Raw genomic sequence first — 23757 nt, forward strand, 5'->3', positions numbered from 1 at the left:
AATAATGTTATGCGTTTTCTCCCTCCATTTTCTTTTTTTTTTATTTTTTATCTATTATACATTATTATTATTATTTTTTTAAATATTAAATTTAATTTTTCTTCTTAATTCTCCCCCCTTTGTTAGTGTTTGGTGTTTTGTAGGTGTTTTGCGAGCACAAGTGAAGGTGATGCACTCTATAATGCACTATGAAGGCTAAGTTGGTGTATATAGATTTGGCCCTTCATTCTGCCCACTGTGTTCTGTAATTAAATCTGTATTGAATTGATCCTGACTCCGCCCCTTATTCCTCAGACGTGTAAACTCCGCCCCCGTCACCCCGGAGCTTCTCAAGATGGCTGCCGGTCTGCCGGAGCAGTGGGACTGGAGGAATGTGAAAGGAGTCAATTACGTCAGTCCAGTACGCAATCAAGGTGAGGCTCGGAGTCGGTTTGGATGTAGGCGTGGCTTATACACCGCTGTAACAGTTTATTCCAGTATGAGCTTCATTATGATGGAAATGGCCTTGTTATTAATCAGTGACTGTTAAGGATAAAAAAATAACATTTAATACATAATGTAAGTGGAATTATTAATAACTTTATATTAAATCATTTAAAAGGATCTGAAAATGACCAAATTTATTTAATGAAATGAAAGGGTCGAATTTACAAGATGGAGGACAATTTACAGTACAATCATGGATGAAATGTTGTTGTTTATTATTATTACAGCGTCGTGTGGAAGCTGCTACTCCTTTGCGACGATGGGGATGCTGGAGTCACGGATCCGAGTCCAGACCAACAACACACAGCAGCCGATCTTCAGCCCTCAGCAGGTCGTCTCCTGCTCACAGTATTCCCAAGGTACTTGTGTGAACACACACACACACACACGCGCACAGGGTCTCTCCCTCTCTCACACACGCATACACTGTTTCTGTTTCACGACGAGTCACAAGGTGAGTCACTATTGAAGTGGACATTGAGCATTTTGTTATTTGTTTATTTTTAATTCGTTTATGAAGTCGGAAACGTCATGAATGTTGTGAGTCCGACATATTCTTTACACACGAGTGTCTTCTGTAATGGACCCTACAGTAACGTGGTTCACTACACACCTGACATGCATGCATACGTACAGCCGGACAGATGTTGTCATGGAAACTTGTCTTTATTTTGCACAATTTCCTCTGATTTATGGTCTCTATGCAGGTTGCGACGGCGGTTTCCCGTACCTGATCGGTAAGTACGTGCAAGACTTCGGCATCGTCGAGGAGAAGTGCTTCCCTTACGCTGGCAAAGATTCTCCCTGCACCGTCGCTGCCGACTGTCCTCGCCATTATGTCTCAGACTACCACTACGTCGGTGGCTTCTACGGCGGGTGCAACGAGGCAGCCATGATGATCGAGCTGGTGAGGGACGGACCGCTGGGCGTGGCCTTTGAGGTTTACCCCGACTTCATGAATTACAAAGAGGGCATCTATCATCATACAGGCCTGCGGGACTCCATCAATCCTTTTGAATTGACCAATCATGCAGTGCTGCTGGTGGGCTACGGGCGGAACCAAGAGACTGGCGAGAAATACTGGATCGTGAAGAACAGCTGGGGAACCGGCTGGGGCGAAGACGGCTACTTCCGCATCCGGCGTGGGACCGACGAATGCGCTATAGAGAGCATCGCCATGGCAGCCAAGCCTGTCTCTCAGCTGTGACATCTCTTTGTGTTGAAAGAGCGCTGAAGAATGTCCGCGTCTCTCTGCCTTCTCTAGTGTGATTCTCTTAAGACTTACTTATTTTTGTTTGCTTTAAAAAAAGGGAAATTTTTAAAGGGAAAAAAGCAACTGCTGTCCCTCTTGGCTGTGTCCCAAATCCTTCCTCTGTTTACTAGGTAACCACTTATGGTAGTGTGAAGTGTGCTGTATAGAATAGAGGTACAGAGGCGGTGACATCCTCAAGAACGTCAGCAGTTCTTTTATAATTCAGTCTAGATTAGTAAGCAGTTGTTTAAATAATTTCTATAATTATTATAATGACATTTTTATAAATCATGTCACTCTCTTCATTTCACTGTGGTGCCTTTCGATAATCTGGACGGATCTGATTCACTGGAATAGGGATGATTTTTATTTTTTTTGAGCAATAGCCAAAGCTGCTAGCATGTGTTCATCGTTCATGGCTCCGCCCCAATCGTGTTTCTTCACCTCACCCTAATAACGAACCCTTGTTGCTCTAGCAGATTTAAACGGTTCTAAAAAGGGAAGCACTGTTTGTTTGCCAACTGTTCAAGGAGTTGATACAAATTGATCACATGTATTTTAGTTCCATTGTTATTTCCTTGTGCTTTCAAAATGTCCAGCAGCAAAGAGTTTTATTCCTTTTTTTTTTTTTTTATTTTTTTTTTTTTAATTTGATCAATTTAATGATGATTTTGTACAATAAAGGCTGCTTTTTACAAATTATTTCCTTGTTTAAGGATTTATTTTTCACACAAGTTACTTCAGTGTTACTGAAATCATCTTGGTGTAGTGAACTAAATGTATTCAATCCTTATTATTATAAAATTATACTAGTTGCATACAATATTAATCTACTGATGCTTAAAGGTGGGGTCTCCGATGTTTGAGAAATGCTTCAGAAAATCAACAAATCAAAACGTGTAGCCAATGAGCAGAAAGGGGCGTGTCTTGTCAATATGGGCGGAGAGAGTGTTCAGTGCGCATGTGTGACATTAGCAGAAAGAGGTTTTAACATTGACATGGAGGATAAAAACAAAGAAAGAAAGTGAAGAAAGGCTTACAATAAGGTAAGAAGTAGGACGTGTTAATATAGGATCAGCTTTCCAGCGCTGGAGAGAACTGAAGGAGCAGGAAGTTGGTCACATATTCACAGATTGGAGTTTCCTGAGTCAATAACTCCTGAGCTAAACACTGTTACTACACAAATAACACCTCTTTTCTATCGTAGTAATGTAGAGACGCAGCTACAACCGTGTTTTGTGTAGTAACAGTGTTTAGCTCAGGAGTTATTGACTCGGGAAACTCCAATCTGTGAATATGTGACCAACTTTACTTAAGACGCCGAGGCGCTTTTTTCCTTCTCGATAGGTGAGTAACGTTGGTTTTGTTTTGTTACACAGAACTAATATATGTCTTTGTCCTTTACATGATTATACTTGTGTGTCATTTTTGCTTGTTTGTTTATCTACAATCGTATTGTTCTTCCCTTCAGCTATGATAAAGACACATTTCTTTCCATTAGTTGCCTGGGTTACGTATGTGTGGGTGGAGCTATCAATACAGGGGTGGGACCCGTTTGGGTTAGGGGCGTGTTTGTTTTGGTGATTTCAAACGTCAACACTGGCTTTCAAACAATGGAGACCGCACCTTTAATGGAAAACAGCAAATGGATCCGAAAACGCTTAATAAGGATGGAGAATCCTTGGGCTGCCAATACTTTTGCCACTTTTGAAAGTTTCTTGTGTGGAAATGTTCAGTTACTGCATTTATTCATTTATTTATTTTTGTTCAGGGTGCCAATAATTATGGTGCCACTATTCACGTTTTGACCTTCAAATCACTTCTCCCGAATATGTGCACTATTTAGTGTTCACTAGGAGTGCACTACTGGTAGGAGGTTTTATTGGGATCTTGCCGAGCGATCACTGATCATTAATCCCTAAATCCTCACTTCCGGAAAACTTACCACAGGGCTGAAGCGGCTCGGTCTCATTCACCGCTTGCCATGCAGCAGAGGGAGCATCGCTATAAGGTCCTGGTGATCGGAGACCTTGGCGTCGGGAAGACGAGCATCATCAAGCGCTACGTGCACCAGCACTTCTCCGCTAACTACAGAGCCACCATCGGAGTGGACTTCGCTCTCAAAGTGATCAACCTGGACCAGGACACGATCCGGCTGCAGCTGTGGGACATCGCAGGTGAACATTTCACTCTCACACACTCGCATTTCCACTCACACTTTCATTACTGATAAACGTTTCACTCTCACGTTTCGCAGTCGATGCTTTAAACAGAAAAGATTTGATGATTTGAGTAAACAAAGTGGTCTCGTGTGGTTTCTCCTGTCGCACCATGTGACTTTAATTCCCCCAAATCTCTCACAAAGCCTGACGTTCCTGCGTGTGATGCTCATGTGAAGGAGATTTCCCACAAAAACAGGCTTGGGCTGTGTTCCAGATGGTTATGGTGCTGGCTGTGGCTGAACCTCCTGGCAGAGGCAGCCAGTGACACGTGATGTGACACAGATTTGTCATGATGTAATGAGCACAAGAGAACGTGTTTGTGCTGTTTTCTGTTAGGGACAAGTTTGGGTTTGTGTAGAACATCAGTGTGAAGTTTGGTTTGTTCCAAGTTTTCTCTATCTTTCTCTCTCTCTTACTCTCTTTCTCTCTCTCACTTTCTCCCTTTCTGTCTCATTTTCTCTTCCTCTCTCTCGCTGTGTCTCTCTCCCTCTCTCTCTCTCTCTCTCTGTGTCCCTCTCCTCTCTTGCTCTGTGTCTCTCTCTGTCTCTCTCGCTCTGTGTCTCTCTCTTTGTCTCTCTCTCTCTCTCTGTGTCTCTCTCTTTCTGTCTCTCTCTCTCTCTCTCTCTCACACACTTTCTCTCTTTCTCTTACTCTCTCTCACTTTCTCTCTTTCTGTCTCACTTTCTCTCTCTCTCCTCTCTCTCTCTCTTTCTTTTTCTCTCTCTCACGTTCTCTTTCTGTCTCACTTTCTCTTCCTCTCTCTCTCTTTCTTTTTTTTCTCTCTCTCAATTTCTCTCTTTCTGTCTCACTTTCTCTTCCCCTCACTCTCTCTATCTCTTACTCTTACTCTCTTTCTCTCTCTCTTTCTTTTTCTCTCTCTCACACTTTCTCTCTTTCTCTTACTCTCTTTTTCTCTCTCTCTCACTTTCTCTCTCTCTCCTCTCTCTCTCTTTCTCTCTCTCTCTCACTTTCTGTCTCACTTTCTCTTCCTCTCTCTTTCTTTTTTTCTCTCTCTCTCTCTCTCTCTCTCTCAATTTCTCTCTTTCTGTCTCACTTTCTCTTCCCCTCACTCTCTCTCTCTTACTCTCACTCTTTCTCTCTCTTACTCTCACTCTTTCTCTCTCTCTCACACACACTTTCTCTCTTTCTGTCTCTTTCTCTCTCTCTCTCCTCCTCACTTTCTCTTTCTGTCTCACTTTCTCTTCCCCTCACTCTCTCTCTCTCTCTCTCTCTCTCTCTCTCTCTCTCCTTTCTATTTCTTTTTCTCTCTCTCACTTTCTCTCTTTCTGTCTCACTTTCTCTCTTTCTGTCTCACTTTCTCTTCCTCTCTCCTCTCTCTCTTTCTCTCTCTCTCTCTCTCTCTCTCTCCCCCTCTCTCTCTGCCTCTAGGTCAGGAACGTTTCGGGAACATGACCCGTGTTTATTACCGTGACGCCCTCGGCGCCTTCGTGGTTTTCGACGTTACTCGCTCGTGCACTTTCGAGGCCGTGAGGAAGTGGAAGGAGGATTTAGACGACAAACTGAACGTCTCCGGAGGGAAACGAATCGCCGCCGTGCTGCTGGCCAACAAATGTGATGAGGAGAGAGACGAAGCTTTCGCTACAAACTACAGCAGAATGGAGCAGTTCTGCCGAGAGCACGGCTTCATCAGCTGGTTCGAGACATCAGCCAAGGTACCGAGTGTTAACGTGGGAGAGCGCACGTGCCACCGGTGCCGTGCAGTCTGTCGTCATAGTAACGGTCTACAACCTGGACAGTGACATCATGACTTACAGGATTTTAAAGCTCTTTTCTTTCTTTCTTTCTTTCTTTCTTTCTTTCTTTCTTTCTTTCTTTCTTTCTTTCTTTTAACTTTATTTTAATAATAAATTCTAAATTACATATTTAATAAATAAGTTTTTTTTTAAACTTTTTGATAATGTTCTGTACTCCGTTGTTTTTTTTTTCTGCATGTTACTCCTTTTTGCAAACCCCCTTCCTCCCCAAAAGCTTCCTGCTGAGTCACAGAATAATGCATATGCAGATGAATCAAGTTATGAATATTCATTACAAAAATCAATCTCACTTCCTGGTTGTGTGTGAAAAAGGGTGTGAAGATTCTCTCTCTTCCTCTCTCTCTCTCTCTCTCTCTCTCTCTTCCTCTCTCTTCCTCTTTGCAGGAGAACATTAATATAGATGAAGCCGTTACCTGTCTGGTGAGCAACATCATGGCCAGTGAGACAGAACCGCTCCAGAGGGACGACATGAGCATCGTCTCCCCTAACCTCGATTCGGGACGCAGCCCTCCCTGCTCTGCCTGCCTGAGAGCCTAAAACACTCCATCCTAACCTCACCTTTTCACCTCCACACTTCATCCCTCAAAATACATCCAATCATACTCCCTACACACACACACACACACACACACACACACACAGAGATGACTGTATATGTAAGTGTTTATGTGTACAGTTGTCTGTATGTGATATAAAAAGCATCTGTGCATTTGTATCCATGGCAACAGACTTGAAACTTCACACATCAGCATCATTATAGAGGAACTTGTGCATGTGTCTCTCGCTTGCTCTCTCATTATTGAATGTAAAGAGATTTGATGTGTGATGTGTTAAGTATGGAATAGTACACTGGGGATCATGCTGTTACAAGAAAGTCCTCATACACCGCAGCAATTTTCCAGTGATTTACAGTATGTTTATTTATTAAAGGAAATGGCGTATCTTTTCTACATTTACCGATGAGGAACGTGCCTAGAAAATGTCTCTACAGACTGTTTCATCCATGAAACCCAAAGAGATACGAGTGTGTCAAAGTAACTGAATGGAAAGTGTGTGTGTGTGTGTTTCTGACCACAAACAGACCCAATCAATGAGACTGAAAGATCAAGTGAAAGGTCAACAGTGATCAATAAATTTGTCAATAATTACACCGTCATGTGACCCAAACAATCAAGTACACACACTAAAAAGGAAATTTATTGTTATTGTGGAATATATACGTGCATAATTTAAAATGAAATATAGTGTGTGTGTGTGTGTGTGTGTGAGAGAGAGAGGTTTAAATGAAAGACCTTCAGGGATGGGAATATGAATAATGAGATGTTGAGTTTAATTAACGACGCAGCTCTTCAGATGAATACAAATGACACCTTTCACTTTCACACACACACACACACACACACACTTTGGCGTCCTTCAGTCTGGAGAGGAGACAAAATTGATAGCACAGCCTGACCGAGTAAACCTGGAGACAGAATGCATCTTCTGGTTCAGCTCACACACTGATTCTTTTTCATGATTCAGATCATTTGACTCGGTTCATTAAGAGCCGAATCATTTGGCTTTTACGTTTCTGCAAAACTGTATAAAGTTTTCAACACTATGAACAGTAATTGTTATTTCAGCCATTTTACTATGAATAGTAAAATATTCCTGAATGAAATCTTACTCTGTGTTCTGATGAACCATATAACATGTTGGATCTCTGGTTGACTAATTCATTCATTAATTCAGGTGGGTATTTGTGGTGATAACGTGCTGAGAAGATTAGCCTAGACTTTCCTCTCCCCAGCCACAGATTCCAGCTCTTCTTGGGGTATTCCAAAAATGAATTCTCCCCTCAGATCAGATTTCCATGTGTAGCCCTACTGGGAGCATTAAGAACTACACAAGGTCCTTCATTCCAACAAGGTCACAATCCACATAAAGGTAAATGAAAAAAATCCGCCAATTTAAATTATCCAATCTGTGTAGATTGGAATGAAAACTAGTGGAGAACTTAAACAGAATGTCCACACCTGAGCTCAGGATCATGCTTGTAACCCTAGAGCAAGGAATTAAAGAATACATTCATTCTGTATATCCTTCCCCGAAAACTCTGGCAGTCATTCAAACTAAATCACTCACTCATTTTCTGCCACTTATCCGAACTACCTCAGGTCACGGGGAGCCTGTGCCTATCTCAGGCGTCATCGGGCATCAAGGCAGGATACACCCTGGACGGAGTGCCAACCCATCACAGGGCGCACACACACACACACACACTCTCATTCACTCACGCAATCACACACTATGGACAATTTTCCAGAGATGCCAATCAACCGACAAACTTGGCCTTACCAAAAACCTATCCTGGGTTTTATGGCATTTCCGTCTTCCCGCAAATCCAGTCCGTTGAGGGATGAACGGATATATTAATAGGAAAATCAACGGATTGGTGGAATGACAGATGGTTGGATGGATGAATTAATGAATAATGAAATGTTTCACTTTATATCTCCTTTTCCTTTGCTCTCTCTTCTCATCTGTTGCTCTTCCTAACCTTCTTCCTCACCCTCTTTCTAACTCTGGAAAGAAAGGACCCTATCCATCTCCCCTGGTTCCTCTGCCAAATATAATCGAAAGCACAGCTGCGTCAGTCACATGGACGCAGGTGCTTTCATTGTTTTTGTTATGAGATGGAATAAGAACGAGATGAAGGTCAAACCCAGTGAGAAGGGCTCCGTCCTAATCCACATAGTCTGGTACTACAAAATGAGTCAGGATAAAACGCTTATAATAGTCCAGACTATTTAGGAGTAGTGCGTCACTTGGGATGTAGTATCTAGTTGGCAGGTGGTGTTGAGCTTAGACTAATTATCTACCAATTTGAGAAGGTTCTAATGGAACTAATGTACTTTTGAAGTTCTAAGGATTGCTGAAGAAATATTCTGAGCTCTCATTGATATAGGTATACGCACACACACACACACACACACACTGGCCACCATCCAACACCACAGCTGGGTGTGTTTCAATCATGAGGACACACACACACACATAACTGCGTCCAACACTTTGATTTCAGTCCAGACTTCTTCACCTTATTTAAATAAGGTCTTGTTAGTATATTAATAACACAAAGCTGCACACTAACACCTTTGTTGCTCGGACCCGGGACCTTTAAACGAGTCTGTTCGTTAATGAGACTACTCCTCTGATGACATATAAGCTTTAGCGGAATATGTAATACTACTAAGTAGGGTTTAGCTAAACGAGGTTCTTGGGTATGAGGCTTCGATGTATTGTGGGGCTAAATGACAAGTAGGGTTTAACTAAACAAGGTCATCTTATCTGGTGGGAGGTTTATCTACTGTAGATAAACAGTTACAGAAAGTGATCATTTTGGTTTAGCCATAAAAGTTTAAATGAAAGTTATTACTGAAGCATGTTTAGCTAAGGGAGGCACGGTGGCTTAGTGGTTAGCACATTCGCCTCATACCTCAAGGGTTGGGGGTTCGATTCCCTCCTCCACCTTGTGTGTGTGGAGTTTGCATGTTCTCCCTGTGCCTCGGGGGTTTCCTCTGGGTACTCCATTTTCCTCCCCCGGTCCAAAGACATGCATGGTAGGTTGATTGGCATCTCTGGAAAATTGTCCGTAGTGTGTGAGTGTTGTGAGTGAATGAGAGTGTGTGTGTGCCCTGTGATGGGTTGGCACTCCGTCCAGGGTGTATCCTGCCTTGATGCCCGATGACCCCTGAGATAGGCACAGGCTCCCCGTGACCCGAGGTAGTTCGGATAAGCGGTAGAAGATGAATGAATGAATGTTTAGCTAAATTGGGTTATATGAAGCATCTTATTAAATGATGTTTAGCTTCATTAGATCATACAGGGCTATGAAGTTGTTGTATAGATCTGAGACTTAGCTAGAAAAACTACACTCTAATGTTAACTGATGGGTGATGTTGAGCAGAGATGGGGGACTCGAGTCAGACTTAAGTCGCAAATTTGAGACTTGCTTGACAAATATTAAGAAAAGACTCGACTTTGAGTTGACATTCATGACTTGAGACTTGACTCGGACTTGAGTTAAATGACTCAGAGATGGGGGACTCGACTTGACTCGAGTCAGACTTAAGTCGCAAATTTGAGACTTGAGACTTGCTTGACAAATATTAAAAAAGACTCAACTTGACATTGCCTTGACATTCATGACTTGAGACTTACTTGTGACTTGCACATGTGTGACTTACTCCCATCTCTGAGGTTAAGTGCTTAGATAAGGTTTTAGCTAAAGATTCACTTAGCAAATTCTGTTATATGTAAATGTATTGAGGCTAAATGATGCTACAATCAGATCATTGACATGACACAAGGATGAAACAGTCATTTAAACCCTAGTTTACTTTTCTGGGTGATTTGATGATTGTGGAATTTTTAAGCTTCTGTAACATGGTGTTGATTAGCAACCATGCTAACGGCATGTGGACATTAAGGACAGTCAAGTCATTTAATATAATTTTAATTAATCATTTACTTCCACTGACATCACAAGTATAAAAACATCATTAAAAATAAAGAGAAAAAAAACAAATTAGACCTTTTTACTTTTCTTCTTCTCACGATCTTCACAAAATTGTATGTTCCTGATTGTGTTCTTGTGTTCAGTCCTGATCTGGATCTTGATGGATGGATGGATGGATGGATGGATGGATCCATGTTTTAATCCAATTATCTTGAAATGATGTTTACTTTCACTTTAGATATAATTATGGAAAGCATATTGTTATTATCGCCAAAGTGGAACACTGGAATGTCCGTACGCAAACGAAAGGAGATGTAAATCTTAATTATATTTTAAACTGGTTCGTTTCAAATATGTCCTCACACAGCTCTAAGACTTTACTTCAGGTCTTCTGTATTTTGTGAAGCATTATTTCTGGGATTGAATCAATTTCATGACAAAGTTCATCAGCCTTCACAAAGCTAAAGGAAGCTACATGAATCCTCATGTTTACTTAGCTTCATGTTGCTTTTCCTGCAGTTTTTGTTGTAACTCTAGACTGGTTGAAGCGGTGTAGATTGACGTAGCCTCATTAACCATCATGAGCCCTCATGCCTCATTTAGCTTCATGTAACCTCATATAAGTTTCAGCCCATTTCATTTAGCCTCATTTAGGATCAAGTATTTTATAGAAGTCCTTTGTATTTTAGCTTCTGTTGAGCCAGACTAGCATCCTGGTAATAGACACTAACACTGACAGATGAGTGTGTGTGTGTGTGTGTGTGTGTGTGTGTGTGTGTGTGTGTGTGTGTGTGTGTGTGTGTGTGTGTGTGTGTGTTTTACAGCCTCAGAAATATTACCTCTAGGCGCCATCTGGCTTCAATTTTGTACCTGACCAATAAAATAAGAAATGGTTTAATAAAGATGCTCTCAGTAATGTCTAGACAGTGTGTGTGTGCGTGTGTGTGTGTGTGTGTGAGAGAGAGAGAGAGTCAGAGACAAAGGCAGAGGCAGAGACGGAGAGCCTGCTTTTGATTCATTAACCAATAAATTTGTCTGGTTTTTGAAGCCTAAAAAATTCAAAGATCCAAAAAATACACATTCAGCTGAGATATCATTGACCTTTGATCTTAGTTATGATGTGTTAATGAATAGGATGGATGGATGGATGGATGGATGGATGGATAGATAGATAGATAGATAGATAGATAGATAGATAGATAGATAGATAGATAGATAGATAGATGGATGGATGGATGGATTGATAAATTCATGCTTGTGTTGCAAGGAACAATTGATTGGTGGATGAAAGGATTAGTGGGAGAATAGATAGGATGGATGGATGGATGGATGGATAGATAGATAGATAGATAGATAGATAGATAGATAGATAGATAGATAGATAGATAGATGGATGGATGGATGGATGGTTGGATGGATAGATAGACAGACAGACAGACAGACAGACAGACAGACAGACAGACAGACAGATAGATAGATAGATAGATAGATAGATAGATAGATAGATAGATAGATGGATGGATGGATGGATGGATGGATGGATGATGGATGGATGGATTGTAGATTGATAAATTCATGCTTGTGTTGCATGAAAGGATTAGTGGGCAAATAGATAGGACGGATGGATGGATGGATGGATGGATGGATAGATAGATAGATAGATAGATAGATAGATAGATAGATAGATAGATAGATAGATAGATAGATAGGTATTGTGGAAAGATTGATGGATGCAGAGCTGCTTTGAAGAATGTAAGAATGCATGGAAATATAGATCAAAGGGTTGGTAGATGCAGACATGATGCTGGTGAGCACGTGGAGGTGGTTGGATAAAAGGATTTCTTGAATGGATGGATGGATGGATGGATGGATGGATGGATGGATGGATGGATGGTAAATCGGAGAATGCAAACATGGATTGATGAGTAGACTATAGATGGGTTTGTGGGTGGATGTATGACTACATAGAAATCCAGATGGATGGACAGATGGGTGGTGCAATAATGAGTGCATGGTTGGTGTGAAGAGTAGATAATGGATGAGATGGATGGATTAGAAAAGAAAGGGATGGGTTGTTGAGTAAGTAGTAGGTGGAGAGATGGGTTTGTGGATTACATGTATAGATTTATGGATTAATAAATGGATAACAATCATAGATTGGGGAGTAAATGATAGATGTATGGAAGCTTGGCTGATTGCTTGGAGGAACAAATGAATAAATAGATGGATGAGTGCGTGAATAAATGGGTGGCTGACCTGTGATACGTGGTAACACATTTAACGCACAAAGAGAAGGCTTGAGAACTTCACGATGGTCCTGTGCTGCTCTCTAGTGTGCATGAGGGGAACTGCATAATTGTCTGTGTGTGTTCACAATGGACTAGTGTTTTGTTGTGTTGGGATTGTGTTGGGATTGTGTTGGGATTGTTAAATATATTGCAAATATTAAGAGAAAAAAAGTGGGATAACAGAGTGGGTCAAATACTTATTTCAGGTCAAAAGGCTGAAATGCAGCCAGAAGTAGGAGAGAGATGAGTTGGATTGTTCTTTCTTCTTTAATGATCAATACATCATTTATCCTTTTGTTCTTTCATGTCTGTCTTTACTCTCTTTCACTTCTTGTCCCTTTTCTGTGGGAACTTATCTAAAAGCTTCTTCCCTTCTCAGTGTGGATACAGGGCACTTTAGGGCAAATACTTTTTTTTATGTTGCCATAAATTGAGAGCTCCCTGAATTATGAGGAATTTATACATCACACCAAAAAGTAGTGACGTGTATATGTATATTTATATATAAGGGTTGATTCTGCAGCTCTGTGTGTATGTGTGTGTGTGTGTGTGTGTGTGTGTGTGTGTGTGTGTGTGTGTGTGTGTGTGCGCCTTGGAAATTATTTTATGACTTTGTATTACACAGCTCTCTATATTTATAAAATTATATTTTTATGGGAATTAGAGGAGGGGCTTTTATTATAAGGGCGTCATCTGCTACGCTATACACGTCTCCACGTCCCGGTTTAGCCGAAATATACATCACATCGCTGCTCTATCACAGATAAACACACACACGCACACACACACACACACACACACAAAATCCTAGCAACTACAACACAACAAGTGCGCGCGCTGTGCGGATTGGTGCGCGCACCGTCACCGAGCCAAGCGACCGCTGCGCCGCGCGCTCCTCCCCATTTCGCAGCGTTGTATAGAAACGGCACAACACACGCACACACGCACGCACACACACACGCATAGAGCGCACCGGGAGACGCGCCAGATGTTACTTATACGCCGCACGTGCGAGGCAACCCGTCCCGTAATGGCACGCGCGTCCATCCCTAATGCAACCTAGATTAAATTCTATCCATTATCACCATCATATAAAAAAAGCTAGGTGCGGGTATTAAAGGCGAGGCCGTCATGTTGCACACTGGGATCTGCGTGAAGGGATGATGACACCGGCCGCGACGTCACGAGCCCGTAAGTAGCACGTGAAATTGATTTCCACGCCTGATTAACACGCCGTGATTTGTGTTCGCGGTGCCTTTGCAGTCGGGTACAGCGTTGCACTTAAGCAGGAGACATATGACCCGTCGTGCATCTTGTTCAGGTTACAGATCCTGCTAAAGCTCCTACGTTACACATGACGTACACATGGAGCGCGTGCACGTTATTAGAGTTATACATTTAATGCCTTTATATGTCGAGGAAATATTAAACATGCATTCGATGTCATCCACCTGTGGGTCAAAGCCAAGGGCATGCTTTAGCATGTTATTTACATCTTGCATGTTGCATGTTACACCTGGATCCTTTTCCCGTTTAAATCAGAGCTGCACGATATATCGGTTTAATTATTGCGATATTAACGCTTTGCGGTATCGAGCCACTGCTGAAAGGCTGCAATATGCAAATGAACCTCCAGCGATATTTTATTCTATGCTGTAAAAATCTTCATCCTGATCTAGTGGTCATTTTTAAATGGAGCTACTTAAATACAGGGATGGAAAATGCAGAAAAAAAGATGGAAATGACTATTTATTTGCTTTCAAATATAATATAATGTCATTTAAAAGCAGGACGCAATTTAAAAATAAAAAAGTAAATTGCTTTTTAATGTAACAATTAAACTAAATTAAGAACTTGATCCAACACTCCCAATTATTTGACATTTTATTATTATTATTATTATTATTATTATTATTATTATTATTATTATTATTAGTATTTTTATTTTATCATTTAGTTCACACTCAGATTTGATGTCATGGAACTGTAGTGTGAAATGTTGGCATGTTTTTTTTTTTTTTCCCTCCATGCATTTATTCAGATGACTCAATTCCCTGCAATATTTTTGTCCTAATGAATGGATGTATGGATATGAATGAATGAATTCACATTGTCATGTTTATTAGCTTTGAATGGCATTTAAGAGATTTTTACCTTCAACTAGCTGTGTGTTCTTTCGCTGTGTACAAACACACAACACTCCACTCCGAGTTTTCTTTCAAGTGCCCGACGTGAATTATTCATTTTACGCACAATTGCACGTATTGTTCATTCATTCTCTGAAGACAGACAGCACATTCGTGTTTTTTCACTTCGCTTCATTGAGCTTTGTTCGTCTTTAATGAAGTCGTGCCTTGGGCCTACACACCGCTGTGATTCTTGAGATTCTGTTGGCTGCACATCTGAGAGAAGGCGGGACGCTTCGTGTTACAGATATTTGTCCTATTCAAAGAGCAGCTTTGATGCACTATGCATTCCTGAATTAGCCAGACGTTAGTGTTAGCGTTTCTTCGTGTTCATTTGCATATTCGAATTTGTTTGACAAACGTCTTTGGGTGACATAAAAAGTCACATATGTAAAGAACAACAAACGAAACAAGACTGTTTATAGCTACTAGAACAAAAGTGATAACAGGAACTTCATTCATGTTCTACCGCTTATCCGAACTACTCAGGTCACGGGGAGCCTGTGCTCTCAGGCGTCATCGGGCATCAAGGCAGGATACTATTTTATATAAGGCAGGATACATATTTTTGGAAAATAATTTCTTTTTGGGGGCACGGTGGCTTAGTGGTTAGCACGTTGGCCTCACACCTCCAGGGTTGGGGGTTCGATTCCCGCCTCCGCCTTGTGTGTGTGGAGTTTGCATGTTCTCCCCGTGCCTCTGGGGTTTCCTCCGGGTACTCCGGTTTCCTCCCCTGGTCCAAAGACATGCATGGTAGGTTGACTGGCATCTCTGGAAAAATTGTCTGTAGTGTGTGATTGCGTGAGTGAATGTGAGTGTGTGTGTGTGTGCCCTGTGATGTGTTGGCACTCCGTCCAGGGTGTATCCTGCCTTGATGCCCGATGACGCCTGTGATAGGCACAGGCTCCCCGTGACCCGAGGTAGTTTGGATAAGCGGTAGAAAATGAGTGAGTGAGTGAGTGAATGAATGAATTTCTTTTTGTGGAAGAATGTGAGCTGACTTAAATTTAGTGTTGGTTCATGTTTGTTTGTTTGTTTGTTTTATTTATTTGGTTAAATTTAAGGCACATATCGTTAAGTAGTTTTGACACTGGAGACTCCTTCCATGAATCTTGATGCCTCACGATTTCTCAACAATTTCTCATTATTCATTGTTTTTCTTTTACATAGAGCCCTTGTGTATGCCCTGTTGCTATAGCAACGATAATGTGCATTAATCTGGAGGTTGCAATGATTGTCATTTGCCTTGAAAATGAATCAACACCTTCTGACCAATTAGATTTGAGAATATAATTAACTGCTGGATTATGAACTGCTATTCACAGAGCTCGCTGCTACATAGTTAAATAGTTTCTTTTAAACGTCTTGAAGGACTTTACAGAGTTTTAGCCTCGTGTACGCGGTAATATCACAGGTTATTAAGCAAACGGAACGTCCAGCCACGTGCGCAGTCAGTGGAGATAAATAACCGGATTGCATAAGAACAGCTGTTTTTGTTGCCTATAAATGATGTTTTTGTTTTCGATGTCTTCAGTATTCCAGCTGAGGCTCTTATGTAAAATATCTCGGACGAGAACAAAAGACTCCTTCATCTGCCCTTGTGTGCGTCTTTTGTCTCTCACAGGCAGACTTGAGCTACAAGTTATCTCACAGAGCGTCGCCGGGTCACGCTAAACGTAGCGCTAAGTTCTCTCAAGGTTTGAACAAGACTTCATTGATGTTGGATTGTGTAAGTGGTGCCAAAATATTATATCAGCAACTGCGTGGTGATAGACAGATTAGCTTCATGCTGAAAACAGATATGTCCGTCTACTGTTAGCATATCTGGCTAATCGCCTTTGAGCTCCTTGGTCCAGTTTTGTTTAAACACTAGAGATGTGTGAAACAAACGTATACATACACTCTCCAAATCCAATGATGATCACAGTATGCAAATATATTTGAAACATCCCTTTAAACAACCCTTTAGTTTCTCTTTAATAGGGAACATCAATCGTATTTGCATCGCTAACCAAAGCCCAGTTAGCAAGAGCTCATTTACTCACCAACATATACTGTATGCTAGCCTGGTATTATTAGCGTAGTTCTTCTTCTTCTTAGTATTATTATTGTTATTAGAAGTGTTAGCATTTTTTTTTTGAAGGGTATATTTGTCTCATGAGCGCAGAGTTGGTCGACTTCTCCCACATTTTCTGGGGCTAAGGATGACCCAGTTCATTTAGTGCTGCGTGTGCAGTGAGTCAGCAATGTTCAGATCTGAGCTCATAAAATTGTAGCGTCTGCTTCAGTCCGCTGTGGCACAAAACATACATACTGTACACTGGATAGATAGATAGATAGATAGATAGATAGATGGATAGATGGATGGATGGATGTTCCGCCATTTTAAGTCAATCCTAGTCAGCCATCTTGGGTTCAGCTGTTGCTCATTTTCTGTTTCTAGTTTTTTATACTGCAGCGCTGTTGAATTCTGGATTCTGATTGGTCAAAAGGAGCTGATGTATTTTCTGTATTGGACATTTCTCTCTCTCTCTCTCTCTCTCTCTCTCTCTCTCTCTCTCTCTCTCTCTCTCTCTGTTTAGAGTTATTACAAGCTCCATGTAAACAGTAATGGATAAAGTTTTTGTATGTGATTCTTTAAAATTCAGTCACTGAAGAAATGTTGTGGCGGAAAGATTCAAGAACTAAAGCACCGCCGCATCTCTTTACACTCGATGCTTTCCTCTTTTTCCTTCTGTCTCACTCTCTGTCTCACTCTCTTCATGCGTTTGTGGAGTTGTTTTTGAGTTCGTATAAGGTCAGGGTTGTGACCTTGGCTGATGATGGTGCCAGTTTGTGATGGAGTGTGTGTGTGTGTCAGGTGGGGGGAATTCCGCTGATGTCATGACGTATCGGTGAGTGTGTATGTGTGTGTCTTTTCCCAGCAGGGCGGCTGCTATGACAACGGCACTACAGTGACCCTCAATTTACACCCCAGAGCCTCTCAGTGTACACACACACACACACACCTTTGTCATTGTGTTTTGTAATTGCAGTGTATAAGAGGTGAGTGCAATGTTGTTATTCCTCACACATCTTCTTCTTTCTCACTATTTTGGTGACGGCTGCAAAAGAGTCTAACGTACAAGATATTTTGTGTAAAACGTCACTGAAAGCTGCGACAGTTTTTATTTATTTATTTTCTCTTTTTTTTCTTTTCTTTTTTTATTAAAGTTGGTTTCCTCTCATCACTGATGATTATCTGTCTTAAAATGCCCCAGGTGTGTAGAAATGTGTGAATGTGCACATAACTTCCTGTTTAAGGTGTGTTCCCAACTCGAGCTCGACTCCGGAACCAGTGACGCCTGCTCAGCGTAAAGCTCTTAAAGCTTAAAGGTGGGGTCTCCGTTGTTTGAAAGCCAATGTTGACATTTGAAATCACCAAAACAAACACGCCCCTAACCCAAACGGGTCCCACCCCTGTATCGATAGCTCCGCCCCACACATACATACGTAACCCAGGCAAATAATGGAAAGAAATGTGTCTTTATCATAGCTAAAGGGAAGAACAATACGATTGTAGATAAACAAACAAGCAAAAATGACACACAATCATAATCATGTAAAGGACAAAGACATACATTAGTTCTGTGTAACAAAGCAAAACCAACGTTACTCACCTATCGAGAAGGAAAAAAGCGCCTCGGCGTCTTAAGTAAAGTTGGTCACATATTCACAGATTGGAGTTTCCCGAGTCAATAACTCCTGAGCTAAACACTGTTACTACACAAAACACGGTTGTAGCTGCGTCTCTACATTACTACGATAGAAAAGAGGTGTTATTTGTGTAGTAACAGCGTTTAGCTCAGGAGTTATTGACTCAGGAAACTCCAATCTGTGAATATGTGACCAACTTCCTGCTCCTTCAGTTCTCTCCAGCGCTGGAAAGCTGATCCTATATTAACACGTCCTACTTCTTACCTTATCGTAAGTCTTTCTTCTCTTTCTTTCTTTGTTTTTATCCTCCATGTCAATGTTAAAACCTCTTTCTGCTAATGTCACACATGCGCACTGAACACTCTCTCCGCCCATATTGACAAGACACGCCCCTTTCTGCTCATTCGCTACACGTTAGTTTTGTTTTTGTTTTGTTTGGTGGCCCAACGCAGTTTTCTGAAGCATTTCTCAAACAACGGAGACCCCACCTTTAATAAGTACATTTATAGTTGTCAAGCTGAATGGCTGAATTCCAGCCGACAGTTTATGACATCATAATGGCCTTTAGTGCAACTAACCAATCAGCAGTTTGACATAAACTCACTCCAGATGGAACTGCACACTCCTTAGAATAACACATGTCTTTCTTTCTTTCTTTCTTTCTTTCTTTCTTTCTTTCTTTCTTTCTTTCTTTCTTTCTTTCTTTCTTTCTTCCTCCCACCAACTCAGTTCATTCTTCCCTGTGCACCTTCACAGTTGATGCGTATTATTTAGGACACTTTATAAATCAGTACTCTAAATTGTAAAAGTTACACAACAACGCATTAACACAGTAACATGTTTTGGCTTTGATCTGAGCTTCATTTCCATTTCTCTTTCTCTTAATCCCACAATCTTTGGAATGAAGTGTTCATCGCGGTTCTTTTGTTGAGCCCTTTGAAGCTTTTTATCACTTCGGTTCAGACCGACCCGACAACTGCAGTGAGAGTTTCTACCCCACAAAGTGCCCTGGGAAGGGTTCATCACCTGACAACAGATGGCACCAGTTATTTCCTGAACACAGAAGCAGTGCATGATGGGATATTTATATTGTAGCTTTAGTGATAATGATACAATCTTCCTTTGTTCAGCTGTTCCTCTAACTGTAAAGAGAGCGGTTTATCCATCTACAACTGCATTGTTCTTTCTTTCTCTCTCTCTCTCTCTCTCTCTCTCTCTCTCTCTCTCTCCCTCTCCCCCCCTTGTGTATATGTGATATTTGCATGTACACACAGTGTGTTCTCTGTCTTTATAAGAGAGTACGTTAGAGGAAACAGAGGGCCTTGTTAACACACACACACACACACACACACACACACACACACACACACAGAGCAAGTGAAGTGGAGATGATAAATTGTAAATAAACGAGTGGAGGTTTTCAGAGAACAAGAACGCAGGATGGGCAGATTGACTACTAAACACAGTGCACAGTGAAAAGAAGAGAGAGAGGGATAGGAAATTGAAAGAGCTGAAGAGGTACTGCTACATTTTATTTTGTTTTATTAAGTCTTAGTATCTATCTATCTATCTATCTATCTATCTATCTATCTATCTATATACAGTATATATAGATATAGAACAGCAAGAGAATATAAATTCTCCACAAAATACAAAATACATAGAAAAATATCTCAGGGGCTTTAGACAGGAGAGAGAGAGAGAGAGAGAGAGAGAGAGAGAGAGAGAGAGAGAGAGAGAGAGAGAGATGGAAGATTTCTCATCAAACTTCAAAGAGAATGTTCTCTCATCCATAATTGATCAAGCTGGAGTGTAACACACTTATGATCTTCAGCAGTGTGTGAAGCTGAACCTAGCTGATAGTGTGTGTGTGAGAAAGAGAGAGGGAAAGGGAGAGAGAGAGAGAGAGAGAGAGAGAGAGAGAGCGCACAAATGGTAGGCAGATATCTTCGACAGACAGGTGATCGACAACAGTAAGAAATAAACGACAGAAAAGGTGGATTATTTCAAATCTAGACAATAAATCATCTCTCAATGAAACCCTGCTTGTGAGAAATAAAACACTATGATTCGAGAAAATGAGTGAAAATAACTTTAAAATAATGATTTATAATATGGCAAAAATGTGGGCTGAGGGTTAATGTAAACAGGAGAGAGAGAGAGAGAGAGAGAGAGAGAGAGAGAAATAATTGATATCTCTCTCATCTTAGCGACAAGGAAAATCTCCTATTCTAATTTTACACTGTGTGTCTGCAATTCATTCATCTCTGTCTGCAGAACTTGTTACTTCCACACACATTCTCAGGGGGTTGATATAAGTGGCAGTTCTAACTCTTATATTTCATAATGCTAATTACTATAGCTGGTCTGCGTTAAGGGGGGCACGTGGCTTAGTGGTTAGCACATTCACCTCACACCTCCAGGGTTGGGGGTTCGATTCCCGCCTCCGCCTTGTGTGTGTGGAGTTTGCATGTTCTCCGTGTGCCTCAGGGGTTTCCTCCGGGTACTCCGGTTTCCTCCCCCGGTCCAAAGACATGCATGGTAGGTTGATTGGCATCTCTGGAAAATTGTCCGTAGTGTGTGAGTGCGTGAGTGAATGAGAGTGTGTGTGTGCCCTGCGATGGGTTGGAACTCCGTCCAGGGTGTATCCTGCCTTGATGCCCGACGACGTGTGAGATAGGCACAGGCTCCCCGTGACCCAAGGTAGTTCGGATAAGCGGTAGAAGATGAGTAAGAGTGGTCTGCGTTACTGCTTTATCCACTATGAGGTTGTAGAGTTGCACAAGACAAATCTCACTCCCGATTTATTTTAACCCATCCTGCCTGCTCCTGCGGAAAGTTTGCCAGGTTTTGCGCACTGTCCTGCACAATAGATAGTGATGAAACTAGAGGAGTGTCCTCAGCACTTCAGATGCATGATGCACTGAGAAGTCTGCCTTGCTACCATGTGGGTGTCTTCATTCAGGTTTTCACTCGGCGGGCCGTGAGTGTAGCAGACATCTCAGACTACCTTTCTAGTAGGTTGTATTTGTTTCCTCAAGGCATTTTGTCAGACATTATCCTCATGACATTGTGTTATATGCATGTATTACTGTGGTTCTGTGACCCCTAAAGAACCACCAGGGTTCTGCGGTTCCACAAGGCCCAATTTGGCAAGAACTCTTTTGTGTGGAAAGATGATGAACAAATGACTGTTTCTCAAACACTGCACCAAAGATCACTCGTGCAGCATCTACTCCATGTGATTCCCAGCATCCAGGGTTCTATATTTGACAAATGACTGTACAGTAAATGGTATCATAGATCCACCCGGAAGAGTGTTTGGGATAGAACCTTTAAGCCTTCTATTTCTTTTGCAGGATATGATGACTCCATAAAAAGCCAGAGGAACACCATTACACACTCAGGATCGAGTCCTCTAAGGTTGATATGCTGATGATATCCTTGCCACACAACAGGTAGAAGTTTTTAAAGGATACAGGAATTCTCTTTTAAATAATGGTGAATCTACATGTTGGTCTTTATTTGGGATTAAGGGATTTACGCTATCTGGTATCTTTTCAGTAACTAAGTTTGGTATTTTGCTATTGATTTAAGATTGGAAATCTTTGTAATATGGATTGAAGCATTCCTTTGTGAGTCTTAGTGCTAATGGGGCTAATGGGGCAGTGGTGGCTCAACTGGTTAAGGCTCTGGCTTGTTGATCGGAGGATCGGGGTTCAAGGCCCAGCACAGCCAAGCCGCCCCTGCTGGGCCCTTGAGCAAGGCCCTCAACCCTCCCTGCTCTAGGGGCGCTGTATCATAGCTGCCCCTGCACTCTGATCCCAACCTTCTCAGTTGGGGTATGTGAAGAAAAGAATTCCACTGTGCTGTAATGTATATGTGGCGATAATAAAGGCTTCTATGCCCTTATTCTATAATGTTTTTCAGAATTTGAATTATGGGTAACGTGGAGAGCCAGTATGGCAGCCACAGTTTCTACAGTGACCGTGAACGGCAGCTGTCACGGAAGCGAGTGTCCCGATCATTGCGTCTATCAGGGAAGCAGTCGTACCAGAGAAAACCCGAGCACCGTAACTCAGAGACAAGCACACGTTCCAGTAGCACACCCAGCATCCCGCAGTCGCTTGCTGAACATGGCCTGGAGCCGTTTGACGACGCTGATGCACTGCCGCACTTCAGCTCGCCCATCTGGGTCGACCGGGTGGCTATGAATCTGCGCCCTATGAGCTTCCACAAGGATTCGGCTAATGAACCATGTAACAACACTCCAGCGAACATTCCTGCTCTTGTTGCCGGCAATGATGAGAGTACACAGGACGCCTCTAAGCCACCAGATACGGCTGGTTCTTTCAAGAAAAAGCGTTCCAAATCTGCAGACGTATGGAGGGATGATTCTTTGGAGGTATCTCTGTCTGATGCAAGCCTGGAGCGGTTAACAAGCACAGAGGATCTCATGGACAATGCTAACAATACTGATGTCACCCATGCGAATTCGCTGGGTGAGCTTTACCCACCACAGAACTACGCTAAAAAACGCCACAAGGGTGGAGTTCTATGCAGAGACAGCGAGGAGGACAAAATGCTGTCTCCGTGCGAGGATGATGGTGCCACTTATGGAGCGTTCACATTGCCCTGCCGCCGGTCTCATTGTCTGTCAGAGGGTTTGACCAATTACCAGGCAGCAATGCCAGGAAGGCGGGCACAAACCATACAAGTAAGCTTCGGTACTTCCGTTAGATATAATTTGATTAAAGTGATACAGAGACAAGATAGTATAATGCAGGTAGCATTGTCTTCTCACAGCTAAAGGATTACAGGAGTTTTTCAGGTGAATGTTGTACCTAAAAATGTTATAGTCGAATGTTGTTGCTGAATATTTTGAAGTTATAGTTAAAGGTTATAGTTAATTTCTGTAGCTGAATGTTGTTGGTAAATGTTATAGCTGAATATTGCAGTTGAATGTTATAGCTGAAAGTTGATGCTGAATCTTGCAGATGACACAATAACTAGTTTTGCTTTGGTACAATTACATCGCCTTCGTCTCGACTCAGACGTTCGAAGGTGGTATCGTAGCATGGATGAAGGAAATAAAGACAATTTAAATCCTAGCAACAATATGTGAAGCAAACTTGCAAGCTACATGAGGTATTACTTGTTAGCAATCCTAGCATTCAAAAAAAACCTACAGGGAGAGGTTTGTGTACATTGCATTTTAGCAAAGTGTCTAAAATTCTGAGCTTAGTTTTAGTCAAATTAGATATGATGTTAATCTAGATAAGTAGCTCAAATGATTCCTCTGAACCCTATGGTGTGTGTGGTACAATCATTTCTTTACTTCCCCATAC

The 23757-nt window shown here is 41.7% G+C and overlaps 3 protein-coding genes across 3 annotated transcripts in view; all 3 read left to right on the forward strand.

Moving 5' to 3' along the window:
* ctsc (cathepsin C) overlaps positions 1-2427 on the forward strand; it is a 4488-nt gene extending 2061 nt beyond the window's left edge. Inside the window, exons 5-7 of the mRNA XM_060888364.1 lie at positions 295-413; positions 714-845; positions 1194-2427. Coding sequence (XP_060744347.1) covers positions 295-413; positions 714-845; positions 1194-1693 — 751 coding nt within the window. The 3' untranslated portion in view covers positions 1694-2427. The remainder of the gene's footprint in view (positions 1-294; positions 414-713; positions 846-1193) is intronic.
* Positions 2428-3722: 1295 nt separating this feature from the next.
* Positions 3723-7072, forward strand: rab38a (RAB38a, member RAS oncogene family). The gene is made up of 3 exons (XM_060888293.1): positions 3723-3915; positions 5350-5633; positions 6120-7072. The coding sequence occupies exons 1-3, from the start codon at positions 3723-3725 to the stop codon at positions 6270-6272; spliced, it is 630 nt and encodes a 209-aa protein (XP_060744276.1). The 3' UTR covers positions 6273-7072.
* A 6408-nt stretch (positions 7073-13480) lies between these two features.
* The window catches only part of LOC132858258 (rho guanine nucleotide exchange factor TIAM1-like), a 30757-nt gene continuing 20480 nt past the window's right edge, over positions 13481-23757 (forward strand). Inside the window, exons 1-3 of the mRNA XM_060888514.1 lie at positions 13481-13718; positions 21769-21867; positions 22340-23126. Of these exons, the coding sequence (XP_060744497.1) occupies positions 22350-23126 (777 nt within the window). The 5' untranslated portion in view covers positions 13481-13718; positions 21769-21867; positions 22340-22349. The remainder of the gene's footprint in view (positions 13719-21768; positions 21868-22339; positions 23127-23757) is intronic.

Source organism: Tachysurus vachellii, chromosome 15 (assembly GCF_030014155.1).
Source record: "Tachysurus vachellii isolate PV-2020 chromosome 15, HZAU_Pvac_v1, whole genome shotgun sequence".
NCBI lineage: Eukaryota > Metazoa > Chordata > Actinopteri > Siluriformes > Bagridae > Tachysurus > Tachysurus vachellii.

What these genes read in the sequence shown, in the direction of transcription:
- rab38a (XM_060888293.1), top strand. Translation starts at nt 3,723, where the DNA reads ATGCAGCAGAGGGAGCATCGCTATAAGGTCCTGGTGATCGGAGACCTT. An exon ending in GCAGCTGTGGGACATCGCAG is followed by an intron (nt 3,916 to 5,349) that starts GTGAACATTTCA and finishes CTCTGCCTCTAG; the next exon opens with GTCAGGAACGTTTCGGGAAC. An exon ending in GGTTCGAGACATCAGCCAAG is followed by an intron (nt 5,634 to 6,119) that starts GTACCGAGTGTT and finishes TCCTCTTTGCAG; the next exon opens with GAGAACATTAATATAGATGA.